Source organism: Megalobrama amblycephala, linkage group LG17 (assembly GCF_018812025.1).
Source record: "Megalobrama amblycephala isolate DHTTF-2021 linkage group LG17, ASM1881202v1, whole genome shotgun sequence".
Taxonomy (NCBI): Eukaryota; Metazoa; Chordata; class Actinopteri; order Cypriniformes; family Xenocyprididae; genus Megalobrama; species Megalobrama amblycephala.
In genome coordinates this window covers 1,420,539-1,446,852 of record NC_063060.1, presented here as the reverse complement: position 1 = coordinate 1,446,852, position 26,314 = coordinate 1,420,539, and the positions used below count along the sequence as shown (strand labels likewise).

The 26,314-nt window shown below is 41.8% G+C and overlaps 1 protein-coding gene across 1 annotated transcript; it reads left to right on the top strand.

The window, feature by feature from the left end:
- Nucleotides 1-788: 788 nt before the first annotated feature.
- LOC125250203 (interferon-induced very large GTPase 1-like) lies at nucleotides 789-24,225 on the top strand. The gene is made up of 3 exons (XM_048162679.1): nucleotides 789-913; nucleotides 2,161-2,228; nucleotides 18,958-24,225. Exons 2-3 carry the CDS (start codon nucleotides 2,187-2,189, stop codon nucleotides 23,704-23,706), a joined length of 4,791 nt encoding a protein of 1,596 aa, XP_048018636.1. The 5' UTR covers nucleotides 789-913; nucleotides 2,161-2,186; the 3' UTR covers nucleotides 23,707-24,225.
- Nucleotides 24,226-26,314: the final 2,089 nt, after the last annotated feature.

The window sequence follows — 26,314 nt, the reverse complement described above, 5'->3', positions numbered from 1 at the left end:
CTTTCATAACTATCAAGTTTATAAATCAACCAACTTATAAAAACAAATTTATAGTTGTCTTTGTAAAGAAATGATCAGTTTATATGTAGCTTGGAGCCACTGATGTGACGCTGTACAAACGCTTCCAGTGTGAACACTCGTGCACGTCTGCAGCTGAGTGACAATGTTCACATGCTGCTCAGGCGTAACCTTTTAACATGCACTATAACTAACATGAACAAACAATGAACAACTGGATTTTTATTAACTAACATTAAAAAAGATTAATAAATACTATAAAAAATGTAGTGCTCATTGTCAGTTATTAACTAATGTTAATGAATGAGACATTATTGTACAGTGTTACCAATAGACTATTTTAGATTTGTCATCTTCAGTATCTACAGAACTTGTCTGACTGGATGGGGTGGAAAAAAACAGCAAGTAAAAACAATATGTAAATACTTGACTAAAGAACATTAGTTGAACATCTAAATTCCTTTAAATTCCTTTCTTATCCTAAGTAATCTGGTAAAGGTTTTGTGTGCATTTTTAAGTACCTAAAAATCACTGCTGGATTTAGCTGATGCAATGAACCCTTTATTTGAAGCGTTGAACTATTTTTATTTTTTTTTTCAATGCATGTCATCTATGTAATTTTTGTATAAACATATTTACATTTACCTTCTCAAAAACAATACATCAAAAGAAAATAAAAAGACCAATCACACAAATTTGACATTATCAAAATGAAAAAGAAAATTGAGGACGTCTCCAAAAAAGAACATACTTTCATTTTCTTGCTGCCACGTCTTTTGATTTTAGAAATGCAAAACATTCGTATAAAAAAACACACCTTATAAATAGCTGCACCTTGAGCTGAAAAGGTTCATTTGAAGATGAAGAAGAGAAGAAAGGACACTTTCCTATGCAGGTTTGACCTCCATTACTTCATAATTATATATTTCAAGTAGAAAGTATAGTGTTATTTTTGGAAAAGCCTTAAATGCATATATAGATTTATAATAATTTTAAAACACAAAAATGTAAAATTGATGTAATAATTGTCTGGTTTATAACTTAATTAGTGATAAATAGAACTGTAATAATCTGAATCAGCAGGTTCTGTTGTTTAATGTGATATAATATTTTGTTCTACATATTAATGTGTTAAAACAAATTAGAATTATGACTGAGTAGACAGAGAGGTTTGTATTTTTCAATGGTTTAAGATCTGCAAAGGGGAAATTAAAAACATTTTTAACCAGGAAAGGAGTGGTTTTAATTTACTGTGATATAGTAATGATTATACTACTGGGCTGTTGAATGCTCGAATCTGATTGGTTGAGGAATGATCTAAGTTGTGCAATGCACGTCTAAAGTAGTTCCAGGCAGGTCTTGACCGCATTAGTGTTCCATATCACTCTGCCAAATTATTTCAGTTATTTCAAGGTCCTTACAGCTGAAAACAGCAAAAGAACCAAAACTCACAACGACACCGACCAAGCAAATAAATATAGTAATCAATATGATGAAAACAACAAATTGTTGTCATGTTTTTTTCCACAACATAATTTTATTGTGTCCTGAAAGCACATACTCATTTTCTCCCGCTCTCTTTCATTCAAATGCACACACATATAGTATGGACACAGTCGCACAGAAACATGTTGTCAGTGATAAGCAGTAAAAAAGTTTAGCAACTTAAAAGCTACATGACATTTCTCGCCAGATAAGTAATAACTGTGTGGTTCTTGAAGTATAGATAAACGTACAGTTTCACTATTAGTAGAGACATTGCTGCTGAACACAGTTGAGAGACTCAGGTAGGCTAATTCACATACTCTCTCTGTCTCACTCATAACTGTATTTATAACTGTATTAGTCTGTTATCAATGACTCAATCTTGTTACTAGCTCTAAAATGACGTTTTAGGATTAGCAACGGAAGCATGGGATGAGATGCATAAGAAATTAGTCCTATACACAAGTGTTAAGGACAAAACCCTGATAATTGTCTTGAAATGCAACATCTGAACAGTGTCTTGAGGTGTGGTAACTTGGGTGTGCATTATTTTCTAATAAGTAAACGGCAGCTGAAATTTAAAAAAATAACCAATACTATGCTTTGTTTTTATTGTGATTATTATGTAGAATGAACATTTTCTTTTTTTCTTACAAGATCAAAACACAATTATTGAAGAGAACATGGACAGCACAACCACAAAAGATGAAAGAGAAAGACACAGGGTAAGTGCTCTGTGAAATGTGAAGCATTCAGCGTAACCGGAGTCACTTGACAGGTTTGGGATTCCATTTGTTTATTTAGGCAGACAAAGTGCTTCCTCCCTCATGTACAGTTGTTTTTATATACACATGAGGCTGATGTAAGGCTGAAGTTGTAAAGTAGTCAAGTTAAAACATGAACATATAAAACATTTACGTTGCAATATACAAGTTATTACCGCAATGAAATGATATGAAAATGAATGAATATGAAAATACAGCAATCACAAACAACAGACTTCGAAACCCATATGAATGAATCTTGTTGACAGAAACAGGTGAGAATAATGGATGAAAAGAAAAACCTCATCTGATCTTAGTCCATTGAGAAGCACAAATGTCCCTTGATTAATGTCCATTGTACTTGTTGTAGATGATCATGATGAAATACAGTTCTATGAGTTACAAACGATAGTTCAAACAATAACTATTCACCATGTACTTCCATTTGTGTACTTCACAAATGCTTTATTCCTTGTGTGATCAGTTCCAAATCCACTTTAAGATACGATATCCCCATAATGAGTTATATTAGTAGTATTAAAACTACTAATATAAAAGAGCACTTCTAGAATAGGCTATCTAAAATGAGCATTAGCTTGGTAACAAACACATACAACATAGAGTAAACGTGAAACAAATTTCAATTCATACACAAAGGCAATAGAGAATATATCTGCAAGCAGCTATTATTAACACTTTAAGGCCTTTAAGCATATGCGTAAAAAGGTATAATGTTTTAATTAGCAAGCCTGTAACCACCTTGATCATAGATGGAAAAGACCATTAACAGCAAATACAGGCAATTTAACATAGGAAATATATGGTTTATAAAGCTTTTTAACAGTTTTCGAGGTTGAGCCAAAAACCTAGGAGTAGTTCGCCAAAGATGTTTTTTGAAATAATCTCCAATATTTAACGTAGTGGTTCTAGTACATTTTGTATGTCTCCCTCATCTATCACACCTGAATCAAATCATGTGCTCATTAGTAGAGACAGCAAGACCTGAAATGAGTGTGTCAGAAATAGGGAGAAATACAAAATGCGCAGGGATGGGGGTCCTCAGGATAGGTTTGATTTTAACGTATGATTCGATGGATAGCGGCGGTCCTAGAGGCAAAGTTGCTAAGAATGAGGAGTTCCACCATGTGGTATGAATGTGGTGGGCATGTGCAGAAATTTGCGCGATACACAATCCTATAAACAATACACAATATACTCCAATATACTACATAATATACTTTATGCATGTGAAAACACAAAGGCACCCCCGGAGGCCACTTTCTTTCGAATTTTTCATTCATTCATTATGTCCGTCTTGAGCCAAGGATTCCAACAAAATAACACTTGATTCTATCCCTAACAGTTTAGGAGTTATGAACTCCTAAGGAGTAGCGCCCCCCTAAAGGCCGATCAGGGAAAACCTCGGTGATGTTGTGGACAGTGTGAGTACTACCAGCCCTCAAGTCTCTATGACTTATGGTTTGGTCTGCCCAATCACTTTTTGGAGACAATGCTGATCCTTGGAAATTTGAACAATTACAATAGGGTCTCAGCACTTGATACTTTTAGAGTGTAATACCTCTAATTAAAACACAATCTCTGTGAAGATTTGCATGATTCTTTAGAATCCTATGGTGCATAAGCTCACCTAATTTTTTTCTACATAAAGAAGACCATTTTCCAATAATTTAAATGTAATTTTGCTTAGGATAATATAGCTTTTTTCACCTTTATAAAAGTTAAAGCACTAGCAGAGGCCTGATGTCGACAAAAGTTTCCAAGCTTTTTTAGAATCGTGATGCATGTGCACACCCAATTTTGTGAAGCTGTAAGCAAATCAGTCAGAAAGAGGGCCATTCCATGGGATTTGCTATAGAAATACATCATTTTGACACCTTTTTAACAGTTATAGCCCGACCTGTGTGCCAGTCTCCAAGTATAGCCCTATTCGGACGGGACTAGTTTCACAGGGGGACGTTAGAGAAATTTCTGTTTCACAGACGTACATTGAGATTTTAATCCCGTCCGAATCTGCCATGTCTGTCTTTTTCTCACATGACCTTTATAAAAATTCCAGAGCAAATTACCTACTGTTTTTCGTCAAACTCGGCGGTCCTCGGAGAAATCTAATCCCGTCCGAATGCGAATGTCTGTGATTTCCGAAAATGTTTTTTCCAAAACGCTTTTTCTTGTGTGTTTTGGTCAACATGAACTACCGTACAATCTCTCGCTATCGCGCCGGTATTCAAGTTTCTGCTTTTTGCACACCGATAATGGATGTAGATGTGTTTGGTACACTGCGAAGAAATAAAAAAAATAAATCAACAAGAAGAGCCAAATCACGTAAACTGTTAAGACTGGCTACTGTAATATCAGTTTTATGTGAAATTACTTTCATTTCTGCACTTAATTACATAACGTGTAAATTATATAAGTTAAAACTTTTTATTCCAGAGGGTTTATTATAAGAACCCAGTTCTATTAAATCATTATGATAAATGTATGTTTAGTTTTTTCACACTACAATGACCATACGCAATCCACGCATTCTGAACACGTGATCTTCTGAAATGCCCACATGTAAAACACAGACACTCCTACCTCGGTAATAAACACGGAGATGTTAGTCCCGTCCGAATCCGTACATAAAATCACAGACGTAGGTTGATAAGAATTGTTACTCAAACGTCGTTTGGAAAACTAGTCCCATCCGAATAGGGCTTAAGAAATGGTAATGATGCAAAGTTCTGAGTTTTTGTTTAGGAATGATAAGCTTTTGGGTAGACTTGGCCACGCCTATTTTCTAAATGACCCTGCTATAGCTATCCAAAGGCCAAAGTTTAACATCATTTTGATAACTATTGACCCAGAGAGTCCCGAAAATAATGCAGAGGATGGTTTTATCAAGGTTAAGCCAAAAACCTAGGACAAGTTTGCCAACATTGGTTTTTGAAATAATCTCCAAAATTTAACGAACGATTTGATGGACAGCGGTGGTCCTAGAGGCAAAGTCGCTCAGAATGAGGAGTTTGTCGCAGGTTACGTATGTAACCATAGTTCCCTGAGAACAGGGAACGAGACTACGCGTTTGATCATGCTATGGGGGACTGTCACTCGTGACAGGTGTTTGAAATGCCAAGAATCACAACACTCCAATCCTATTGGCTGGCGACAGCCTATGACGTCATTACGGCGTGAACCGTGACGAATAAAGGGAGTGCCTGAGGAAGCAGTCAACACCTACTCATCTTTGAGGGACTGTTCAGCAGGCAGCCCGAAGCATGGCAGGGCAACACAGAGTCTCATTCCCTGTTCTCAAGGAACTATGGATACATATGTAACCTGAGACGTTCCCTTTCAAAAGGGAACTCAACTCTGCATTTGATCACGCTATGGGGAACGATATGCCCACGCCGCCATGCTAAAGGAGAGTGCATACCAAAATGTCTGGACAAACATCCGGCAGTTCTAGAGAAAGCCGGGAGCAACTCTCCCAAGGCTGTCAGTGACAGCATTCCCTATGGCCAACAGCCCAAGCTGAGCCTAAAAGAGGCCTTCTGTGGAAAGCCTTCTAAGTCTTCTGTGGAAGGCTGCTCAAGGCATTTGGGACCAACAATCCATGGAAAGTGGTCCCTTAAAGGGAAAGTGGCCAGGAAACCAAACGGAACCCCGGCCAGTCACTAGAGGGGAATGGAATCACCCCCAACACCACCAAGGAGGTCGTACTAATCTAACGAAAGCCAAACATAGTCTGGGCCAGCCCTATCTGATACACATCTCCAAAGCACATTTTTCAAGGAAGAGAGCAGATAAGAGCGACTGCGAAAGAGCAGTAAGCGACTCAAACCCACCCGCAGAAACGGGCATCCTGGAGAGCAGAACTCAGCTGAGCACTATAAACGCTCGTATTGAGGGGAGCAATCCACTCGTCCTAAGATCTACTCAGCATCTGATTAACCCATAAGAACCCGTGGTGACGTGGGTGTCACAAACACTGGTGATTATCTGGAAAGGTCTTTTTAAAGCATTATCCCTTACTTTCAACCCAGGAAGTCCCTAAGTGACATTTAAGGAACATCCAGGTTCAGTCATGTGACAATCTGTGCATTTTTGTTGCCATGGTAACATTTCCAAAATGGTGGCCTGCCTGGTGTGCACATGTTGCAGTGCACATGTTGCAGTGAAACCATGGTGGAGAAGGAGGAAAGGATGGTCATTGTCAGGTGGTACGACAACAAAGCTGTTACCCTGATCTCCTCCTACTGCGCAGTTGAGCCTCAAGATAAAGCTCGACGCTGGAGCAAATCAGACAAAGCTTTTGTGGAGGTCAACAGGCCACACATTGTGAAGGAGTACAACACATTCATGGGGGGAATAGACCTCCTTGATGCATGTGTTGCAAGGTACAAATACCACATGAGATCACGTCGGTGGTACATCTACCTGTTCTGGCAAACCATCATGTTGGGCCTTGTTAATGCATGGTTGATCTACCGCCGTGACTGCAAACAACTTGGTGTCCAAAAGCCATTGAAGCAGAGGAGCTTTCAGGCAGAGGTTGCCACTAGCCTAATTCTTGTGCAAGTACAAAGAGGTCGGCCAACAATTCACCGCACATCTTCACCACCACCACCACGACCCAAGAGAGTTCGTGTTGGAGTACCAGATGATGTTCGCACTGACCAGGTTGCACATTGGCCTGCAAAATGTGACACACGTGGCCGTTGCAAATTCTGCAAAGTCCTTGCAACCACCACTGTCTGTGAGAAATGTGATGTGCGGCTTTGCTTCACTGAGGACAAAAATTGCTTCAAAAACTTCCATCTGTCCTAAATTGCCAAAAAAGTGAGAAAAGTGATAACAATGGTTTGATCAGAGTGAACAAGTTTTTTTTTTTCACTGAGCATTGTATTGTTTGTTTGTTTACAGTTTTATTGCACAATATACACATTTTTGCAATGTTATTGCACTACATGCATGTTTAACATGTTTACCTCCAGTGTGAGGTAGTTATTTATTTTTATTCAGTTTGCACATTTTCGAGTTGTGAAAAAATATTCTAAAAATGTATTTCTGGTTAAACCGTATACCTGAAAAGGTAATATTTTGCAATGTTATTGCACTACATGCATGTTCAACATGTTGACCTCCAGTGTGAGGTAGTTATTTATTTTTATTCAGTTTGCACATTTTTGAGTTGTGAAAAAATATTCTAAAACTTTATTTCTGGTTAAACCGTATACCTGAAAAGGTAGAATTTTGATAAGTTACAAAAAAAGTTGTTGTAAAATTGAATGGTCACAGTTATGTGGTTTTGAAATATGTGGCAAAGCAAATAAAATGCAAAAACTGTATTACTTCTGAAAAAGTTTTTTTTATTTATCTTCCCAGAAAGTTATAATTTTGAAAATGTTGTGGAAAAGAAAATAAATAGAAAAAAATGTTATTTAACAAGAAAACTGACAAAATGTTATTTTTTTCAAATGAGAAATAAAAGCCCAACTGAGGAGGCTGTATGCTAGAAAAACCCTAGTACAGGGGAGCACAAACCAGCCTAGGTCTAGTCTGAACGGGAGACTTCATAGAAGTCTACAACCAATGACCAGCTTAGGGAGCTAAGCACAATTACGCAGTTAACCCAAAGGGAAGCATGAAGCTCAACCTAACAGACAGACCATACTGTAGGCACATAGTCATGGAGGCTGACCAGAAGAGGCCTACAACATAACTAAAGTTCTTACAAATGAACTCACATCACACCAAGAACCCAATTCAGGTGGTATTCAGGATGGCCCATTCAACAGAAAACATAGCATGCTGAGCGCATGACCAAGTAATTAGGTAGCTGTGAGTGCCCACGAAACAGCTCATCCAACACAATCCAACAAGCGGTGTACTCTGTAAAACACAGACCTGGAGTAAGCTCACATAAATATGTGGGGCTAAAGTCTTAGAACCCCAAAGCAAACGCAAATGCTTTGTAGTACATGCCATCCACACAGGATAAATGTCTTCCAACGGACAAATCTGTGATTTGTGAGAAGCTACTCTGACACAGGAGGCTAAAAACAACCTAGCAGCCATACAGCGGCCTGCGAGTATAACTAGCCAGCCTAGCATCTCAGTTATTTGCCCAAAATAACCTCTTCTGTGATACTGACATAACAATGAAGGGGAAATCAGCATACGGCCAACAACTCCCTCAGGAGGAGGCCAGAACTAGGAACTAAACAACCTCACAGGGATAGTAATAATAAGGGTGATGTAGCAAACAAACACTTAAACCTAGCTCTAGCCTAGCTGCTAGCTAAGGCCTACTGGGCCAAGCAAAGCTTGGGCTTCATTTTGAATCTTTCAAATATGAGGAGAAAATGAAGCACTGCAAGCAAACAGTGTCAGGTGGCCGATAAGCCATCCTGCACACAAATAACTGAAGCGACGAGTGCTAACTCAAATCAAACTTAAAGTATTAGCTGAGAAGCTACTCTAACATAGGAGGCTACAAAATAGCGGCCATAAAGATGTTTTGAAAATTAGCCAACCTAATGCTACAGTTATTTTGCCCAAAAGAACCCCTTCTAAATTTACAGACCACATGCTCAGGAAAGCTATATAGGAAAAACAAGAGCTACACTTTATATAAACATAGACCTAGTTTACCTTCCTGCGGCTCGTAGAACGAAGATTTTCCCTCCTTATTTTAATGCATGAAGAAGGATGAATTCAAGTTCTTTTAAGCCTAAAAGCACTTTCACTATCAAGCCAGAAGGCGGCCTTTAGAAAAAATATTATCAAAAGGCCAGCTGACAGCTTAACTATAAAAGAAGCACCTGAGCAAGTAGAAAGATCTCAAACTAAGGAGGTGGAGGAAGAAGGGGCGAGGGCAAATGCAATGTTGCCAGCCTCCTGATAAACTACATGCTAAGAAAAACTATACAGGAAAACAAGGTCTTATTTTAAAAAATAAAATAGACCCATCTCATATCCCTGTGGCTAAAAGACAGAAGATCCTAATACTCTTTTTTACATGAAAAAGGATAGAATCTAGGGTTCTTAAAGCCTAAAAGATCCTCTTATTATCAAACCGAAAAAGCGGCCAGAAATAATTACTATGGGCCAAGCCATCAGTCTGACCATAAGAAGTATCTGAGCATGATATAAAATATATATACACACACACATATATTTTATAATACCTTTAAATGGCTGGGGGATCGATTACAAATGCAACAGTGTTTACAATTGATCACCCATTACTCCCGCTTCTTCCTCCTCCCGTCTGTCTAGCTCAGATCCAAATCTGAATGGCTAGGGCGTTTTCCATGCCCTCTCGATCTCAAATGCTGAGATCAGGATAGAATGAAAAGTCTATGGGAGCTGCAACATTCATGGACAGAAAGGAACTATTCGTCAAGCCATCCGCACGCGGCCCCTTTCTTAACGTGCTCTCACGGCAGCTTACATTTACATTTAGTCATTTAGCAGACGCTTTTATCCAAAGCGACTTACAAATGAGAATAGTAGAATCAATCAAATCAACATGAGAACAACAGTATGTAAGTGCTGTGTGAAGTCACAGTTATGTCAGTAAAGTGCTCGTAGCAAGGAATTATTATTTTTTTTTTAATAAATGCACAAATAGATGGAGGAAGAATAGAAATCAAGGTAAGTGTTACTATTACTGGGTCAAGTGCTGACGAAAAAGATATGTCTCTAGCATTTTTTTGAAAATGGCTAGAGACTCAGCTGCTCGGATAGAGCGTGGCAGGTCATTCCACCAGCCAGGAACAGACCCGGAGAAGGTCCGTGAGAGCAATTTTGTGCCCCTTTGTGATGGCACCACAAGGCGCCGTTCACTTGCAGAACGCAAGTTTCTGGAGGGCACATAAGTCTGAAGTAGTGAGTTAAGGTATAGCGGTGCAGAGCCAGTGGTCGTTCTGTAGGCAAACATCAGACCCTTGAATTGGATGCGAGCAGCTACTGGCAGCCAGTGCAGACTGATGAAGAGAGGAGTGATGTGCACTCTCTTCGGTTCGTTGAAGACCAGTCTTGCTGCAGCATTCTGGATCAGTTGTAGAGGCTTGACAGTGCATGCTGGAAGGCCAGCCAAGAGAGCATTACAGTAGTCCAGTCTGGAGAGAACAAGAGCTTGGACAAGAATTTGTGTGGAATGTTCTGATAGGAAGGGTCTAATCTTCCTGATGTTGTACAAGGCAAATCTGCAGGACTGGGCTGTTGTCGCAACGTGATCTGTGAAGCTTAAACAATCATCCATCACCACTCCAAGGTTCCTGGCTGTCCTGAAAGGAATAATGGTTGACAACCCAAGTTGAATTGAAAGGTTATGATGAAGTGTTGGGTTGGCACTGACCACAAGCAGTTCCGTTTTTTCAAGGTTGAGTTGAAGATGGTGGTCCTTCATTCAGGCAGAAATGGCTGTCAGGAAGGCTGCGATGCGACCAGCAACCGTTGGATCATCTGGTTGGAATGAGAGGTAGAGATGTGTGTCATCAGCATAACAGCCATGATCTTGAAACCATGATCTTGAATGACAGATCCTAGTGATGACATGTAGATGGAAAAGAGAAGTGGTCCAAGCACAGAGCCCTGAGGTACCCCAGTAGCAAGATGATGTGACTTGGACACCTCCCCTCTCCAAGATACCCTGAAGGACCGAACCAGTAAGAATCGAACCACTGGAGTGCGGTTCCTGAGATGCCCTTCGACATGAGTGTTGACAGGAGGATCTGGTGGTTAACTGTGTCAAAAGCAGCAGACAGATCCAGCGAGATGAGTACTGATGATTTTGAAGTTGCACGTGCCAGTCTCAGGGCTTCAGTGACTGAGAGCAGGGCAGTCTCAGTTGAGTGGCCACTCTTGAAACCAGACTGGTGGTTGTCAAGGAGGTTGTTCTGTGTGAGATAAGTAGACAGTTGGTTGAATACAACTCTCTCAAGTGTCTTAGCAATGAAAGGAAGAAGGGATACTGGTCTGGAGTTTTCCAAAAGTGCTGGATTCAGAGTGGGTTTTTTAAGCAGTGGGGTAATCCTAACCTGCTTAAAAGCTGTGGGAAATGTTCCAGTGTGAAGGGAAGAATTGATAATGTGAGTGAGTGCAGGTAGAATTGAGGAGGAGATGGTCTGAAGAAGATGAGTGGGGATTGGGTCTAGCGGACAGGTAGTAGGGTGACTGGAAAGGATGAGTTTTGAAACATCTGCCTCAGATAGCATGGAGAAGGAGGGGAGAGTTTGTGTGTTTTCCGTTAAGATGTTATTGTCAGTGTGTGGGTGGAAAATTAGCCGCTGATGGTTGTTATTTTATGTGTGAAGAATGTGGCAAAGTCATCAGCTGTGAGAGCTGATGTGGGAGGGAGGAGAGGAGGGCAAAGAAGTGATGAGGTTTTGAAAAGTGTGCGGGAGTCAGTTGAATTGTTCATTTTAGTGTGATAGTATGAGGTTTTAGCATTGGAGACATTAGTACAGAAAGAAGAAAGGAATGACTGATATAAGCTAAGGTCAGTAGGATCTTTAGATTTGCGCCACTTCCTCTCTGCAGCCCTGAGTCTAGACCGATGCTCACGGAGAACATCAGAGAGCCAGGGGGCAGAGGGGGTGGCGTGGGCTGGTCTGGTTAAAAAGGGGCAGAAGTCATCTAAGCAAGATGTTAGAGTTAAGCAAAGAGTGTCAGTAGCATTTTTAGTGTCCAGTAATGAGAACTGGTTAGGAGCAGGAAGTGTGCATGAGACCAAAGAGGATAGGTGGGATGAGGTCCAATTGGTGACCTGATTTGTGGGTAGCTGAGGTAGCCATTCGCTTGAGATCAAATGAGGCAAGCAGAGTGTGGAAGTCAGCAGCCTGAGGTTTGTCTAGATCAGTGGTCTCAAACTGCCGGGCCGCGGTCCATTTATGGCCCGCCTCCGCCCTCCACCCGGCCCGCAACTGATCTCAAAAATAAAACATAATTCGGCCTGCTAAATTATTATTATTTTATTATTGTTCTCTAGTTGTCTCATACCATATTCCACATGCAAAGAAAAAGTCACCATTCTAAGGGGCCGTTCACAGATATGGCGTCACATAAGTGGCCGCGCCACTTTCTCATTCTTTCCAAAGCGCTTACGCTCCCATGACCGTGGTGTCTGATGCCGCAGCATAGGCGCAGCATAGGCGCTCCTGAAAAAACGAGCGCGCCGCACCACATGCAAGTCGCGACCACGCCGCTTCTATTATGAGCACGTTTGCCTACAGTAAAAGCACTCACGCAAGTCGCGAGCGTAGATTTTAAACCACCGAAACGTGTCTGATGCGTGTCAAACGGCATCTTGGAGAAATGTGGCTCAGCGCTGTGAGCAGAAGCGTTGCTAGGTGTCTGGAAAGAAATATAATAGTGTACAAATGTATTCAGGGATTGCATTTGTTCAGTAGCCTATGGTTCAGTGCAAGATTTTGATGCTCTTTAAGCTAAAATAAAGTAAGGGAAAATATTTGCACTTAACTGTTAAAACTGTATGTAACAATGATAGAGACACTGCTGTTTACATTTTTTAAGTATGGCAAAAATATTTTAGGCAAGGCAATTTTATTTGTATTGCACATTTCATACACAATGGTAATTCAAAGTGCTTTACATAAAGAAGAACCAAATACATAATAATAAAAATGGAACGCATAAGAAATAGAAATAACAGTAAAAACAGGGAATTCTGCTATCTGGCTGGAAGAGTTAGGAAGTTTCAGGGAGTTTTTTGTTGTTTGTCAGAGTGGATCTAAACGGATCTATCCATCAGAGCAGATCTAAATTTTAGAAACAAAATTTGAAGTAAATAAAAAATAATTAAGTATATTTTCAGAAATTTTGCACTTTCTTGTGCTTGAATATTAAAATGGCCCTCCTATGAGGTGTCAATCACAGAAACGTCCCCCAAGTAGCAGAGGAGTACCATCCTCAGGGAAAGATGAAAGCAACACATCCAACTCTTCCAAGAAGTTACCTAGCTGTCCTGGGGGACGATAAACAACTGCAGCCCAAAAGCGCGTCCCAAAAACACAGCTGTAATGAGGTTCTTGTTTAGGGAAGAAAGAGAACAGGGTCAGCTTGACTGCTGACGGTGGTTTTATTGTCAAAATTCACTCTCAAAAACAAAAGGCTGTGCAAACAGAACAAAAGTAACAACACAGTCACAAAGTAACTTTCACTTCAGTAGCAACTTCTTTGGTACATCAGGGTCCACCAGTCAGCAGTCCTTCTCTCTCTCGCACACTCCTGTTTCTCCTGGCGTCTTATTCTCTCTCCACAGCAATTACTGAAACAAGAGACAGGTGTTCGTTTCTGGAGAGGAAATCGGCCACAGCCATCTGAACACCCGGCCTGTGGACCACCTTGAACTTAAAAGGCTGTAAAGCTAGATACCAACAAGTGATCTGCACGTTGGTATCCTTGATTCGGTGGAGCCACTGCAGAGGAGCATGGTCTGAACAGAGGGTGAATTCCCGTCCCAGGAGATAATAGTGGAGGACGGCCCACCTGATGGCAAGGCATTCTTTTTCAACGGTGCGGTATTAGTCTCTCTCTTAGAGAGCTTGCGACTAATGTACAGCTCCAGCCGTTCCTCCCCCTCTATCTCCTGGGACAGGACGGCACCCAGCCCCCTGTCCGTCGCGTCAGTCTGCAACACAAAAGGGAGAGAAAAATCAGGAGAGTGAAGCAACGGCCAGCCACATAGAGCAGTCTTTACCTGGCTAAACGCCTGCTGGCATGGCTCCATCCACTTGACCGTATCTGGTGCCTCCTTTTCAGTAAGATCAGTCAAGGGGCTGGTGAGGTCTGAATAATTAGACACAAACCTTCTATAATATCCCACCAGCCCCAGGAAGGTCTAGTCCTCCTTTTTGGTCTTGGGGCGCGGACAGGTCGCAACTGCTGCCGTTGTATCAATTTGGGGATGCACCTGCCCATGCCCCAAGTGGGAGCCCAGATACCTTACTTCCACATGCCCAATTGCACACTTCTTCAGGTTCACTGTGAGTCTGGCCCCCCTCAGCGACCTCAAGACAGCCCTCAAATGCTGCATATGCCGCTGCTAGTCATTACTCAATATGATAATATCATCCAAATAGGCAGCAGCATATGCAGCATGGGGCCGTAAAATCTTGTCCATTAGTCGCTGGAAGGTGGCCGTTCCCCCGAACAGCCCAAATGGAAATGTAACAAATTGGTGTAATCTGAATGGTGTTGTGAAAGCTGTCTTTTCTTTGGATAATGAAGACAAGGGGATCTGCCAATAACCCTTCGTTAAGTCCAATGTCGAGTAAAAACGAGCCTTACCGAGACGATCAAGCAGTTCGTCAACCCGTGGCATTGGATACGCGTCGAACTTCGACACAGCATTCACCTTGCGGTAATCCACACAGAACCGCACTGAGCCGTCTGTTTTAGGAACCAAAACTATGGGGCTGACCCAGTTACTGCTGGATTCTTCTATTACCCCCATTTCAAGCATCGCTCCTAATTCTGCCTGAACTACCTTTTTCTTGTGTTCAGGTAAGCGATACGGCCGGCTGCGAATCACCACGCCCGGCTCTGTCTCGATATGGTGCTGAATGAGGTTTCTACGGCCAGGTAGGGGAGAAAACACGTCAGCAAACTCTGCTTGTAACTTAGTTAAATCAGTGAGCTGGGAGGGCGAGAGGTGATCTCCCCCTGGGGCCAGTGCGGGAGATTGTTTTTTTATATTCGCCTCCGGCCTGAGATCATCCTCTCCACTAATCACCGTCGCAAACATCACTGATTCTGCCTCATTCCATTTTTTAAGGAGATTGAGGTGGTACATTTGACATGCTCCTCTCCTATCAGACCGTGCTACCTCATAATCGAGCTCACCAATTTGCCGTGTGACCTCAAACGGTCCTTCCCACTTTGCAAGTAATTTTGAACTTGACGATGGGAGTAATACAACCACTTTACCTCCCGGTGAAAATTTGCGCAAATTAGTCCCCCTGTTATACAGCCGGCTGTCTGTCCTGGGCTTGTAACAAATTCTCCATGGATAGCCGTCCCAAAGTGTGGAGTTTTGTTCTCAAGTCCAGCACATACTGAATTTTGTTTTTAGATTGAGATGGTCTGTCCTCCCAAGTTTCTCTTAGGACGTCTAACACCCCACGGGGCTGACGTCCATAGAACAGCTCGAAGGGGGAAAACCCCGTGGAGGCTTGCGGGACCTCTCGCACAGCGAACAACAGGGGTTCTAACCACTTATCCCAATTTTTGGCATCCTCCTGAACGAATTTCCGAATCATGGTTTTAAGTGTGCGATTAAAACGTTCGACCATTAGTTTGTGACTTGGGTCACTCAATACAACTGATTTTTTCTGACTGCAAAATACAGATAGGTAAGCGGACGTCCAGGTTGGAGAGGCTGACCGTTGATGGTACGTACCTGTTCAAATGCATGTTTCAGCGTCTCATCCTGAGACTGCTCCAGGGGAAAGTCATCGTGCTCCGAGAGAATAAGTCTCTCGATTTTGCTCTGTTCCCCCGAAGCAGTACTCAGTGGTCGCCATTTAGTCTGTCCTGCCTGCACTTGCGCGTCCCCTTCTGGTGCATTTTTTCCCCAAGAGGCATCCGTGCATAAACAACCCAATAATTCAGTAAACGCTGGCCAATTCGTTCCCAAAATTAATGGATGCCAGAGGTGCGGATTAACTGCCACCTTAACACTATGCTTTTGAGCCCGGAATTGGATAATGACCGGCACTACAGGGTATTCCACCACATCCCTGTGCACACACTGCACCTTAACCATGCGGCTTGTATCCAATGCCCCAGATTGAATCAGGCTTTGATGGATCGAGGTTTGGTTACATCCTGAATCCAGCCAGCTTGACCGGGGGCAGCCTGCGGGACATCCGGGACCCGGACCATTGTCCCCACCTCCATTACAGGACACGTATCCACAAAATGCTCCGGCCAGACCTCCCCAACTGGCCGGCCCAGACCTCCCCACCGCTCCAGTGGCAGAGAGTGGGGTGAACGATTGACGTGGAGAGAGCGGAGAAACAGGAGCGGGGTCCGGCCTGGCCGCGGTCAGTCCCGCCCCCTTGGGCGGGGCTCTCGGACTCATGAACTGACTCGAGGAGGGCCAGGCAGACGGGACCTAGGTAGAGGGACAGGTCGAGAGAGAGAAGGAGGGGAGAGAGAGGGAGAGGGAGACAGATGGCAGGGGTTTGCTGACCGCTGGGCACGCCACCATGTGGTCCTCCGCGAGGTGGATGGATGGCGAAGTGGGACGGTGGTACTGGACCCACTCAGCCGTTCTCTTCGGGAGCCGAGTGACGAACTGCTCCAGCACCACACGATCGATGATCTGGTCCACGTCGCTTCCCTCAGCCAGTAGCCATTTGCGGCAGGAGTCCCGGAGCTGTTGGGCCATCACGAAGGGCCAAACGGACTCACCCAACTCCAGGGAGAGGAAGCGCTGATGGTGCTGCTCTGGGCTCCGTTCGACCTGCTGGACGATGGCCCTCTTGAGGTCGTTGAAGATCAGGAGGTTCTGTACGGGAAGCTGCTGGGCTGCCACATGAGATTCACCAGAGAGTAACGGGATCAGGCGCATCGGCCATTGGTCCCTGGGCCATCCGCACACTTCCGCAGACTTCTCGAACAGATAGAGGAACACTTCAGGATCATCCTGCGGCCCCATCTTGTTTAAGGGCAGGTGGGCGGGCACAGCGTGCTGATCGGTGGCTTCCGTACGAACATCCCGGTTGATCAAACTCCAGAACCTCTCGCGGCCCTCCTGCTGGGCTTGAAGGATGGCCTGGAATCGCCGCTCCTGATTGGTTCTTAAGTCCAGCAGGGCCTGATGTTGGTCTTGATGCAAGACCGTGAGGGATGAGATGATGTCCGCAAATGGCGTGGCGGAGGAGGCTTGCATGGGAAGGAAGAGGACAGGGTCGGTTTGACTGCTGACGGTGGTTTTATTGTCAAAATTCACTCTCAAAAATAAAAGGCTGTGCAAACAGCACAAAAGTAACAACACAGTCACAAAGTAACTTTCACTTCAGTAGCAACTTCTTTGGTATGTCAGGGTCCACCAGTCAGCAGTCCTTCTCTCTCTTGCACACTCCTGTTTCTCCTGGCATCTTATACTCTCTCCACACCAATTACTGAAACAAGAGACAGGTGTTCGTTATTTGCGTTTAACCCACTCACTCACCGTGCATCTCCCGACACTCTCTCCAGCTGCAGACCTCGCTGAACCACGCCCCCCTCGCCACAACAGCAGCTCTACATACCCAGAGGAACGCTCGCTATCGGACATGGTGACGTCAGGCGCGAACGTCACCGTCTTCCAGCCACTCATCCTTGCCAGCCCCGGGGAAGTCGAGAGAGAATTCAATTCTCTCAAACTTCCCCACGAGCTAATCTGCGAGCCCTATGATTGCAGCCACCGTACTGCCTCAGCACACACGGGGCTAGAATCACCAGGCACAGATGCAAAAGAAGCAACTTATCATGTACGTTGTCAGAGAAGATTCAGCAGTGATGGTGGCAAATAGGCAACAACTTTTTTGACAGCTGTGTCTCCTAAAACAGAGTGTTTTCCATTCCTGTGGAAGTTGAAAATGCTCGCTCTTCTCCGCTTGCTCCGTGCCCTTTTTTACTTGCGGTCTACTTAGAATTGACGCATTGTTACATTTTTGAAGAGGTGCACATCAGGCGCACGTAGCTACGGCGTACACTCAATGCAGAAGTACAAATCATCCTTTACGGTGAAGTAGGTATAGCCATTTTCATGTTTTTTTCCTGTTACAGTGCCAATAAGTGGCCAGTCACTGCATCCTTTTGAGCTCTTACAAGTTTGGTGAAAATATCTCATTCCGTCTGTGAGTTACAGACATTTTAGTAAAAGTGGCTCTGCCCACTTTGAACGTTTTGGCGGACCTTAGGGACCGTGAAGTAAAATTCAAACTTTTTTTAATAAGGTTGACAATCAGACACCAGAGAATCTTTCAGCACTGGTTTGTTTGTGATCTGGCCAAAAAACACTAGGTTACAAAAAAATCTTTGTCCATCTTTAGCCAAGGATTCCAACGATATAAGACACTTGAGTCTACGCCTAACGGTTTAGGAGTTACAAACGATTTCATACTTTTGACCACTGTAGCACCCCCGTAAGGCTGATCAAGGCAAGCCTTGGTGACATTGTAGATGTGTGAGTGCTACCAGCACTCAAAGTTTCAAGACTCTACGACTATGGTTTGATCTGCCCGATCACTTTTTAGGGGAGAATGCTGATCCTTGGAAATTTTAACAATTACAATAGAGTTTCAGTGCTACGTGCTTGAACCCCCAAAATTTCGTGAACAAACAGAACATGGAAAAAACTTACATTGAGCTCAAAACACAAACATTTCTCAATCTGGACTCAATCAGTATTGGTGACAGCAAAGGTAGATGCTTCCTCCTATCCAAACAAAACACTCATCGTCTACTACTTTACCTTGTTTTCTGTTAGAGGTAAGCAGCTTAGAACTATGAGTTGTTACAAAGTTCTTGATTATATTTGACTATGGTGCCTACAAGAAAATATTTTGTTGGAAAAAATAACTGTTTTCTATTTGCAGCTCCTTGTACTGGTAAATCTATACAAAAATGAGAGATGAAAGTAAAACTGTAATGTTTTTTACAGGTCAAAACAGCCAAAGAAATCGACATTGGAAAAAAAGGAAAAGAACTGGAAAAAGAAGTGGAGGGACTTTTTCACAGACTTCAACTTGAAGTCAAGAGCAACTATAAATTGAGAGCTTCAGATGTTCTTCAGATAACTGCAAATTCATTACAGTCCCAAGGGTCTTGTACTGAGAAGGACCTGGTTCAGATGTTCTTACAAAAACTACTGATGATGAACTACAAAGCAAGAAGTATCACTGTTTCAGAGAATTACAAAGAAAAACAACAAAAGGCCAAACAATTATATGCAGACAACGTTGATGTGTTTAGTGACATTTTTGAAAATACATCTATGTCTAATGAAAGACAGAACAACAGAGACTCTGTTCACCCAATGGATGTTCAGATGGCCGTGTTTCATTGTGCTGATCGTGTCCTGAAGCAGATGATGGTCACTAAACTGTTCCAGTGCCGGTATGCTCTGCCTCTGCTTGTTCCTGATCCATTCACAGAGCAGATTGAGTTTCCTCTCTGGACATTTAGAGAAATTAACCAGAGCTGGAAAATAATAAACAACAACAATGAAATCATCAGTAAAATCCAGCCAATCTACAAGGCAGAAACTCCAATGGTGTTTTTCTTCAGGTTTGGCTCTGTGTCTTCATCCAAGTCTCAGCTGATGAACAGTCTGATCAACGACAAACACAACACGTTCTTCCACAGACACTGCCCCGGCAGCAGCAGAACCAGAGTACTGATGGATGGAGTGGTGGAGATCGCCTGGTTCTGCCCTTCTGGAACATATGATGATAAATTCACTGAACATGTTGCATTCTGTAATCTACACGGTGATGCAGGAGACCATGAGAAACAGCTGCATATAATGACTAAAATGGCCTCAGTCAATGTTGTTCTTCTACCACAGCTCAAAAGGAATGACAAAAGCATGATAATAATCGAAAACCTGTACAAGGACCCAAAGCCACTGATTTGCCTTCTTCCTGAGAATGATTCAGCTCTCACTGAGACCTCTCTGAAAGGAAAATATAAAATTGGTTTGAAAGACAGAGGTCAGGCAGATGTTTCTAAAGATCTCAGAGAAGCTATTACAGATTGTCTCTCATTCTCATCTTCAGAATCACCTTCCACTTTCAGACTTAAAGATCTGGCCAAACAGTCAGACATCAGAGTAGATGAGAAAGACGATTATTACTGCAGGAAAGGAAAGGAAGCAGCACAAGAGATGATGAGTCTACTGGAGAAGAAAGATCTGACAGAAATTAAAAAATCATTTTTGCCCTGTCAGGGAAAACTGTGGCATCAGTGGTGTCAGAAGAATAAAGAACTGAATCGACCTCAAGGGGATGACCCGGAAATGGAAATTAGTAAAAAAAAGATTGAGATGATGAATGTCCGTGAACAACAGCATAAATGTGACATCAGTATGTTTATACATTTATTCATGAAACAAATGAACTCAGGTGCTGCAAATAAGTCAAAGTTTTTTCTTAAATGGCTCAGAATCCTCCTGGATGAACATACCTCAGCTGACCTTTCTCATCTATGTCACATGTATGGTGAAAAGTGGTCAACAGTCTCAAACCTAAGTAAAAGCAGTGATAAAATAGTGGCACGGTTGCTTAAACAAAGAGAACTTCTGGAACTATCTAAGAAACTTCAAGATGCAACCTTTGGTTTGGAGCACATCCTCAGAGAAATTGGACAGATCTATGAATCTTGTTCATCTGTGAAGAAGAACAAGAAAGACATGCAGTTTGACTTCTCTTCTCTCCCGAGCCTTGCAGCACAGATGATGATCTCTGGATTTCCTCTGGAGCTGATGGATGGAGATGCTGCTCATGTTCCTCTGGTCTGGATCTCTGCTGTTCTTGATGAACTCATCCAGAAACTGGGAGACCAGAGAGTCTTTGTGCTGTCAGTTTTAGGGATTCAGAGCTCTGGGAAATCCACCATGCTGAATGCCATGTTTGGACTGCAGTTTGCCGTCAGTGCTGGCAGATGCACCAGAGGAGCTTTCATGCAGCTGGTCAAACTGTCAGATGAGATGAAAACACAGATGAAGATCGACTATATTCTGGTTGTTGATACTGAGGGACTTCGTTCTCTAGAACTGGCGGGGAAATCAATAAGACATCATGACAATGAATTGGCCACATTTGTTATTGGTCTTGGAAATCTGACATTGATCAACATCTATGGAGAAAATCCATCTGAGATGCAGGACATTCTTCAGATTGCTGTTCAGGCCTTCCTGAGGATGAAGGAGGTCAGACTGAATCCCAGCTGTGTGTTTGTGCATCAGAACGTTTCAGACGTCACAGCTGGAGAGAAAAACATGGAGGGAAGGAGACGACTGCAGGAGACACTGGATAAGATGACAAAACTCGCTGCTGAAGATGAAGTCAGTAATGCAGAACGATTCAGTGATGTCATTACATTTGATGTACAGGAGGATGTGAAGTATTTTGCTCAGCTCTGGGAGGGAAGCCCACCAATGGCACCACCAAACCCTTCATACTGCGAAAATGTTCAAGACCTTAAGAAAACTATTCTTTCTCGTGTTTCAAAATCAGACGGCATGATGCTGACAGACATCAAAAATCATATTAAAAACCTCTGGGATGCTTTACTGAATGAACGCTTTGTGTTCAGCTTCAAAAATGCTCTGGAGATCGCTGCATATAGAAAACTGGAGACAGAATATAGTAAGTGGACCTGGAGTCTTCGGAAGACCATGCTGGAAATTGAAAACAAATTACAGAACAAAATAGAAAATGGAGCAATCAATTTGGTTGAAGAAACAGATCTTCAAGAGGAACTGAATGTAAAAAGTACAGAAGTGAAGAAATCCATGTCAGAATTCTTTGAGAGAGACACCAATGCCAATATACTGATCCAGTGGAAAACATCTTTTGAAATAAAAATCTCACACATACAGGAAAACATTGTTAGGGAAACAAAGAGGAAACTGAATGAGGTGCTCCAGCAGCGAGTCCTAAAGGAAAGGATTGATGCTCAGAGGACACAAAATGAAAATGCTCTACTTGAGAAGGCCAAAAATCTTGCCTCAACTCTCAAAGACAAAGCAAAGGATGATGAGATCCTGCAACAAGAGTTTGAATCCTTTTGGAAACAATGTGTGAGTGAGATTATCAAAGACACACCGCAAGTCCAAGACATTGATGTATTAAAAGATATGAAGGAGGTCCTCTGTGACGGCAATGAACGTTTTTCAGACCTCTGGATGGAAAGCAAGAAGTGCAATATTTTAAACATGTCAAGCTATTCAGAGTATATACAGATTCAAAAAGCTTATGAAAAATTTAAAAGATGGATTGGTTTTTCTGAGATTGATGCCCAAATCAACAACTTAATTACAGACATTGTTCAGCAAGTAAACAAAACAATCATGTCAAAAAACATTGCAAAGATGGGCTACAATAAAAGTTACATTCAAGAACTCAGTGATTTCATCAAAGCAAAATTAACAGAACATGAAGAAAGACATAAAGAGAATTATATGTTCAAGAAACACTTCTTCAGTGATTTGGTATTTGCCATATTCAACACAGTAGAAATGACATTCAAGGAGCAGTATGACATTTTCAAAGAAGCCAATGATCCTGTTCTCTATATTGCAAGAAAAAGAGAAGAATATTACAATATTTTCCAGAAAAACTGCCAGGGGGCAACATCAACTGCGATCTTAGGTCAGATCATCTGTAACAAACTTAAAGAACCCATTCAGCAGAGCGTCTACAAAAAAACTGCCCGAGATTTGGCAGATGAAATGAAGACAAACTGTGAATCACTGAATGGAAACAGATCTAAACTGGAGAAGCACATCCTGAAGACACTGGCAGAAAAGGAAGATTTTAAGTCATACTTAACTTACATTGATAATCCCAAAGAACACTTCAAGAGTTTCATCAGCAGTGAAGTCAGTCAGTACATCAATGATAAGTTCAACACAAGTGGTCTGCCCAAGATGAGAGATGATTTAAGACAGAAGGAGAAGCAGATCATAGAAGCAGTGAAGAGAGCAACTCAAGAGGTTGATAAAAACCAGGGAGATGTTGATCTGTGGTTGAAGACTTTCACACTGAATTTATCAGATGTGCTGATATTCTCTGAGAATGACCTCAAAGGAGTTAGTCGTGATGATGTTAATGTAAAACTCCTTGAAGAGGTAATAATAAAAGTACTTCCTCCCATAATATCTGACATGAGCAAGACATTCAGTACAGAATCTTTTCCATTGAAGCTGGATTATAAGGACAGGCCTGATGAGATTCTGATTGAACACCTCTGTCAGTGCTGTTGGGTTCAGTGTCCGTTCTGTAAAGCCATCTGCACAAACACAGCAGAAGACCATGATCCACAACCTCACAGCGTTCCTTTCCATCGAATTAATGGACTGAATGGGTGGCATTATAGAAGAACACAAGATCTTTCTGCAGATTTTTGCACAACTCTAGTGTCAAGTACTAAGACTTTTCACCCATCTCGTAAATCTGAACAATCCATTCCATATAAATATTACAGAACAGCAGGAGGCCGTTATGCTGAATGGAGCATCACCCCTGACCTCTCTGAGCTCTCATACTGGAAGTGGTTTGTCTGCAGATTTCAGAAAGAGCTGGAAAATTACTACAATCTAAAATTTCAGGGTCATGGTGAGATTCCTGCCGAATGGAGAAATCACTCAAAACAGGATGCTCTAGAGAGTTTGGACAAATACATCTGAACAAACAGTCTTTTTTATTCTTTGATTTAAGTCCTTTAAATAATATTTTAGTTCAACACCTTTAAAGAAAATTCTGGACAGTAAGAAAAAGTTATAAACATAATTAAATGCATAAAGCTAATCATTAAATAACTAAACACTTATGTATAATACAGAGTTTTGATTTTATGCTTCTGATAAGAAAATAAATTGTTTTTGCATGCATATTTGAAACTTTAAGAGAATCTTTTCCTAATCTCATTGTCAGCAATCATTATTAGTTCCTAAATGTATACAAAATACTTATGTGTGATGAAATGTGTTAAAAACTACAGTAAACAGGTCAAATTCTGATATTAATGCAGTACAGGTTTGATTTCTGAGTATGAATTATTTTGTCAATTTCACAATTATGCTAAGATTAAGGCCTAAATAAGAATTCATTTGTCTTATTTTACCTATGATATAAAATAAAACTCTCAAGCAAATGTATTAAAATGATGAAAATTCTAAATAAAGGTCATATTTAAATTCTTTCAAGTCTATTCTGTGCCTTATCACATCTAGACACCCCTGGAATGAAAGCTCTAAAGGAAACATGTTGTGTAAATAGATTTCATCTAATATATAAGATATGTTATATGTTATGATAACTTCTTAAATTGTTCTCTAAAGTGGGTCAAGTATTTCAGAAAATCTTTGTGAAATCTTATTTACACGCTTATTTAGCACGCTGGGTTTTTCTCCTAGGGGTTTTTTTTCCACCCCTGGGAGTCAGCCGACATTGGCTTAATGTAGCACCATCTTGTATATGTTACATATTACCACGCTTGCTTGTACAGCTTATTTTTAACCACTTCTCTTTTTTTTTCTGTGCTCCTAATATGTAAAGCTGCTTTGAAACAATTACCAATTGTAAAAAGCGCTATATAAATAAATTTGACTTGACTGACTTGACTTACACAAGGATGAGAATCATAGAGCCATTTCAAACTGAATAATTACAATACACAGATGAACAATACTTTGTTTCTCTTCATTTAAAAGTCTGACTAAAGTTTCTAATGTCATGATCACTAGTGGGAGTGCCCTAATCAGCCACTAGAGGGCACTCCAACCCGGACTCTTGGTTTCACTGTTGGACTTCATTACCCATAACGCACTTCCCGGACTCATTATCCCATCTCATTGCACCCAGCTGTTTTGTGTTTCCTCATCAGTGTCTGTCTATTTATACCTTGTATGTTTCTGCTTTTGCATGGAGGTTTCAGTTCAGGTCACCAGTTTCTTTGTTTGTTTTGTTGTTCCCTGTTTGACTGCTTTATGGATTTTGACCCCTGCCTGGCTGTTTACGATTTGGATTACCCATTAAAAGAACTACACTTGGATCTTGTCTGTTTGTGTAAGGTGGTCGTTAGCAGTGGTAAGGCAGGCAGCAAGAAAAAGATGAAAAACTCTGAAAGTTCTTAAAGATGATTTAATTTCCAGGTCAGGGCATGCTCCAGACAGTGCAACTGGGTTCCAACCACCAATTTTCCAATACAATAATAACAAAACAAAAATAAAGAAAAACAAAACAAAATAATATTTACATAGGAAACATCAAATACGTTGGCTACTGGCCCAACAGTCACACTCAGTTCCTCTCTCATTTTGTCCAAACAATTACCCTCTTTATACTTAAGGCTCCTCCCCTCAAATTCAAACAAACCAATGTCAGGGTCATTTCAATTAAAATTTACATCGTTTGTTTATAAAATCATGTTTAACATCAGCATTGAAATATAAACATTCACATCATCTTTATCAAACTCCATTTTCCCCATGAAAACCAATGAGAATCTAAAAAGACATGCATACAATGTAATTTCCTTAAAACATGCTTAATGCTTGAACTCCTCCTCCTTTGGGACGGTATAAATCCGGCTTCCTGTTTGCGGGCCCCTCCTATTAGGAAGCTCCAGGAAGAAGGTAAGACAAAAAATTTCCATTAACAAACAAATCATTAATTCATTCACCTTTTCTTGTTTTACAGGCCCAAAAGGCCAAGATGGACAAACATGGGTCACAATAGAATGTGCACCTTCCATTTGACACATGTGAGAAACAAACAGTGAATAAAATGATCTTTAAACAAACCCATTGTTTGGCTCTTTGAGTTGTGAGTTACAAACCTTATTTTATCACAGTTTGTCTCTGTGTTTCCGTGACAGAAACCTCCATCACAAATAGATCCAGCAGGATGGGTATTCAAATCACTCTTCCGGCTACTGTGAAGGAGCGGCTCTGTGAAGGATGGCTCGCCTACAAAATTTAACCACCCTGAAACAACAGGGGAATGAGGTGGGTGGTTTTGCCCAATTGTTTTTGACCCTGGCGGTGGGACTGGGCTATAATAATGCAACATTAATGGACCTTTAGAATGGTTGCCTGGATGACTTGTTACCTCGGTGGGAGATGAATGGACTGGGAGACCTGGATTTTTGGGGGTTCGTCCACTATTTCCAACATCGGAGTAAATGGGCCACACCGGATCAGCCAGACCCCGCTCCAACCTATGAGTTCACTCCAGTCAGTGTGCACGCTCCAGCCAGTGAGTCCGCTCCAGATCCCGTTCCAGCCCGTGAAT

What these genes read in the sequence shown, in the direction of transcription:
- LOC125250203 (XM_048162679.1), top strand. Translation starts at nt 2,187, where the DNA reads ATGGACAGCACAACCACAAAAGATGAAAGAGAAAGACACAGG. An exon ending in ATGAAAGAGAAAGACACAGG is followed by an intron (nt 2,229 to 18,957) that starts GTAAGTGCTCTG and finishes TGTTTTTTACAG; the next exon opens with GTCAAAACAGCCAAAGAAAT.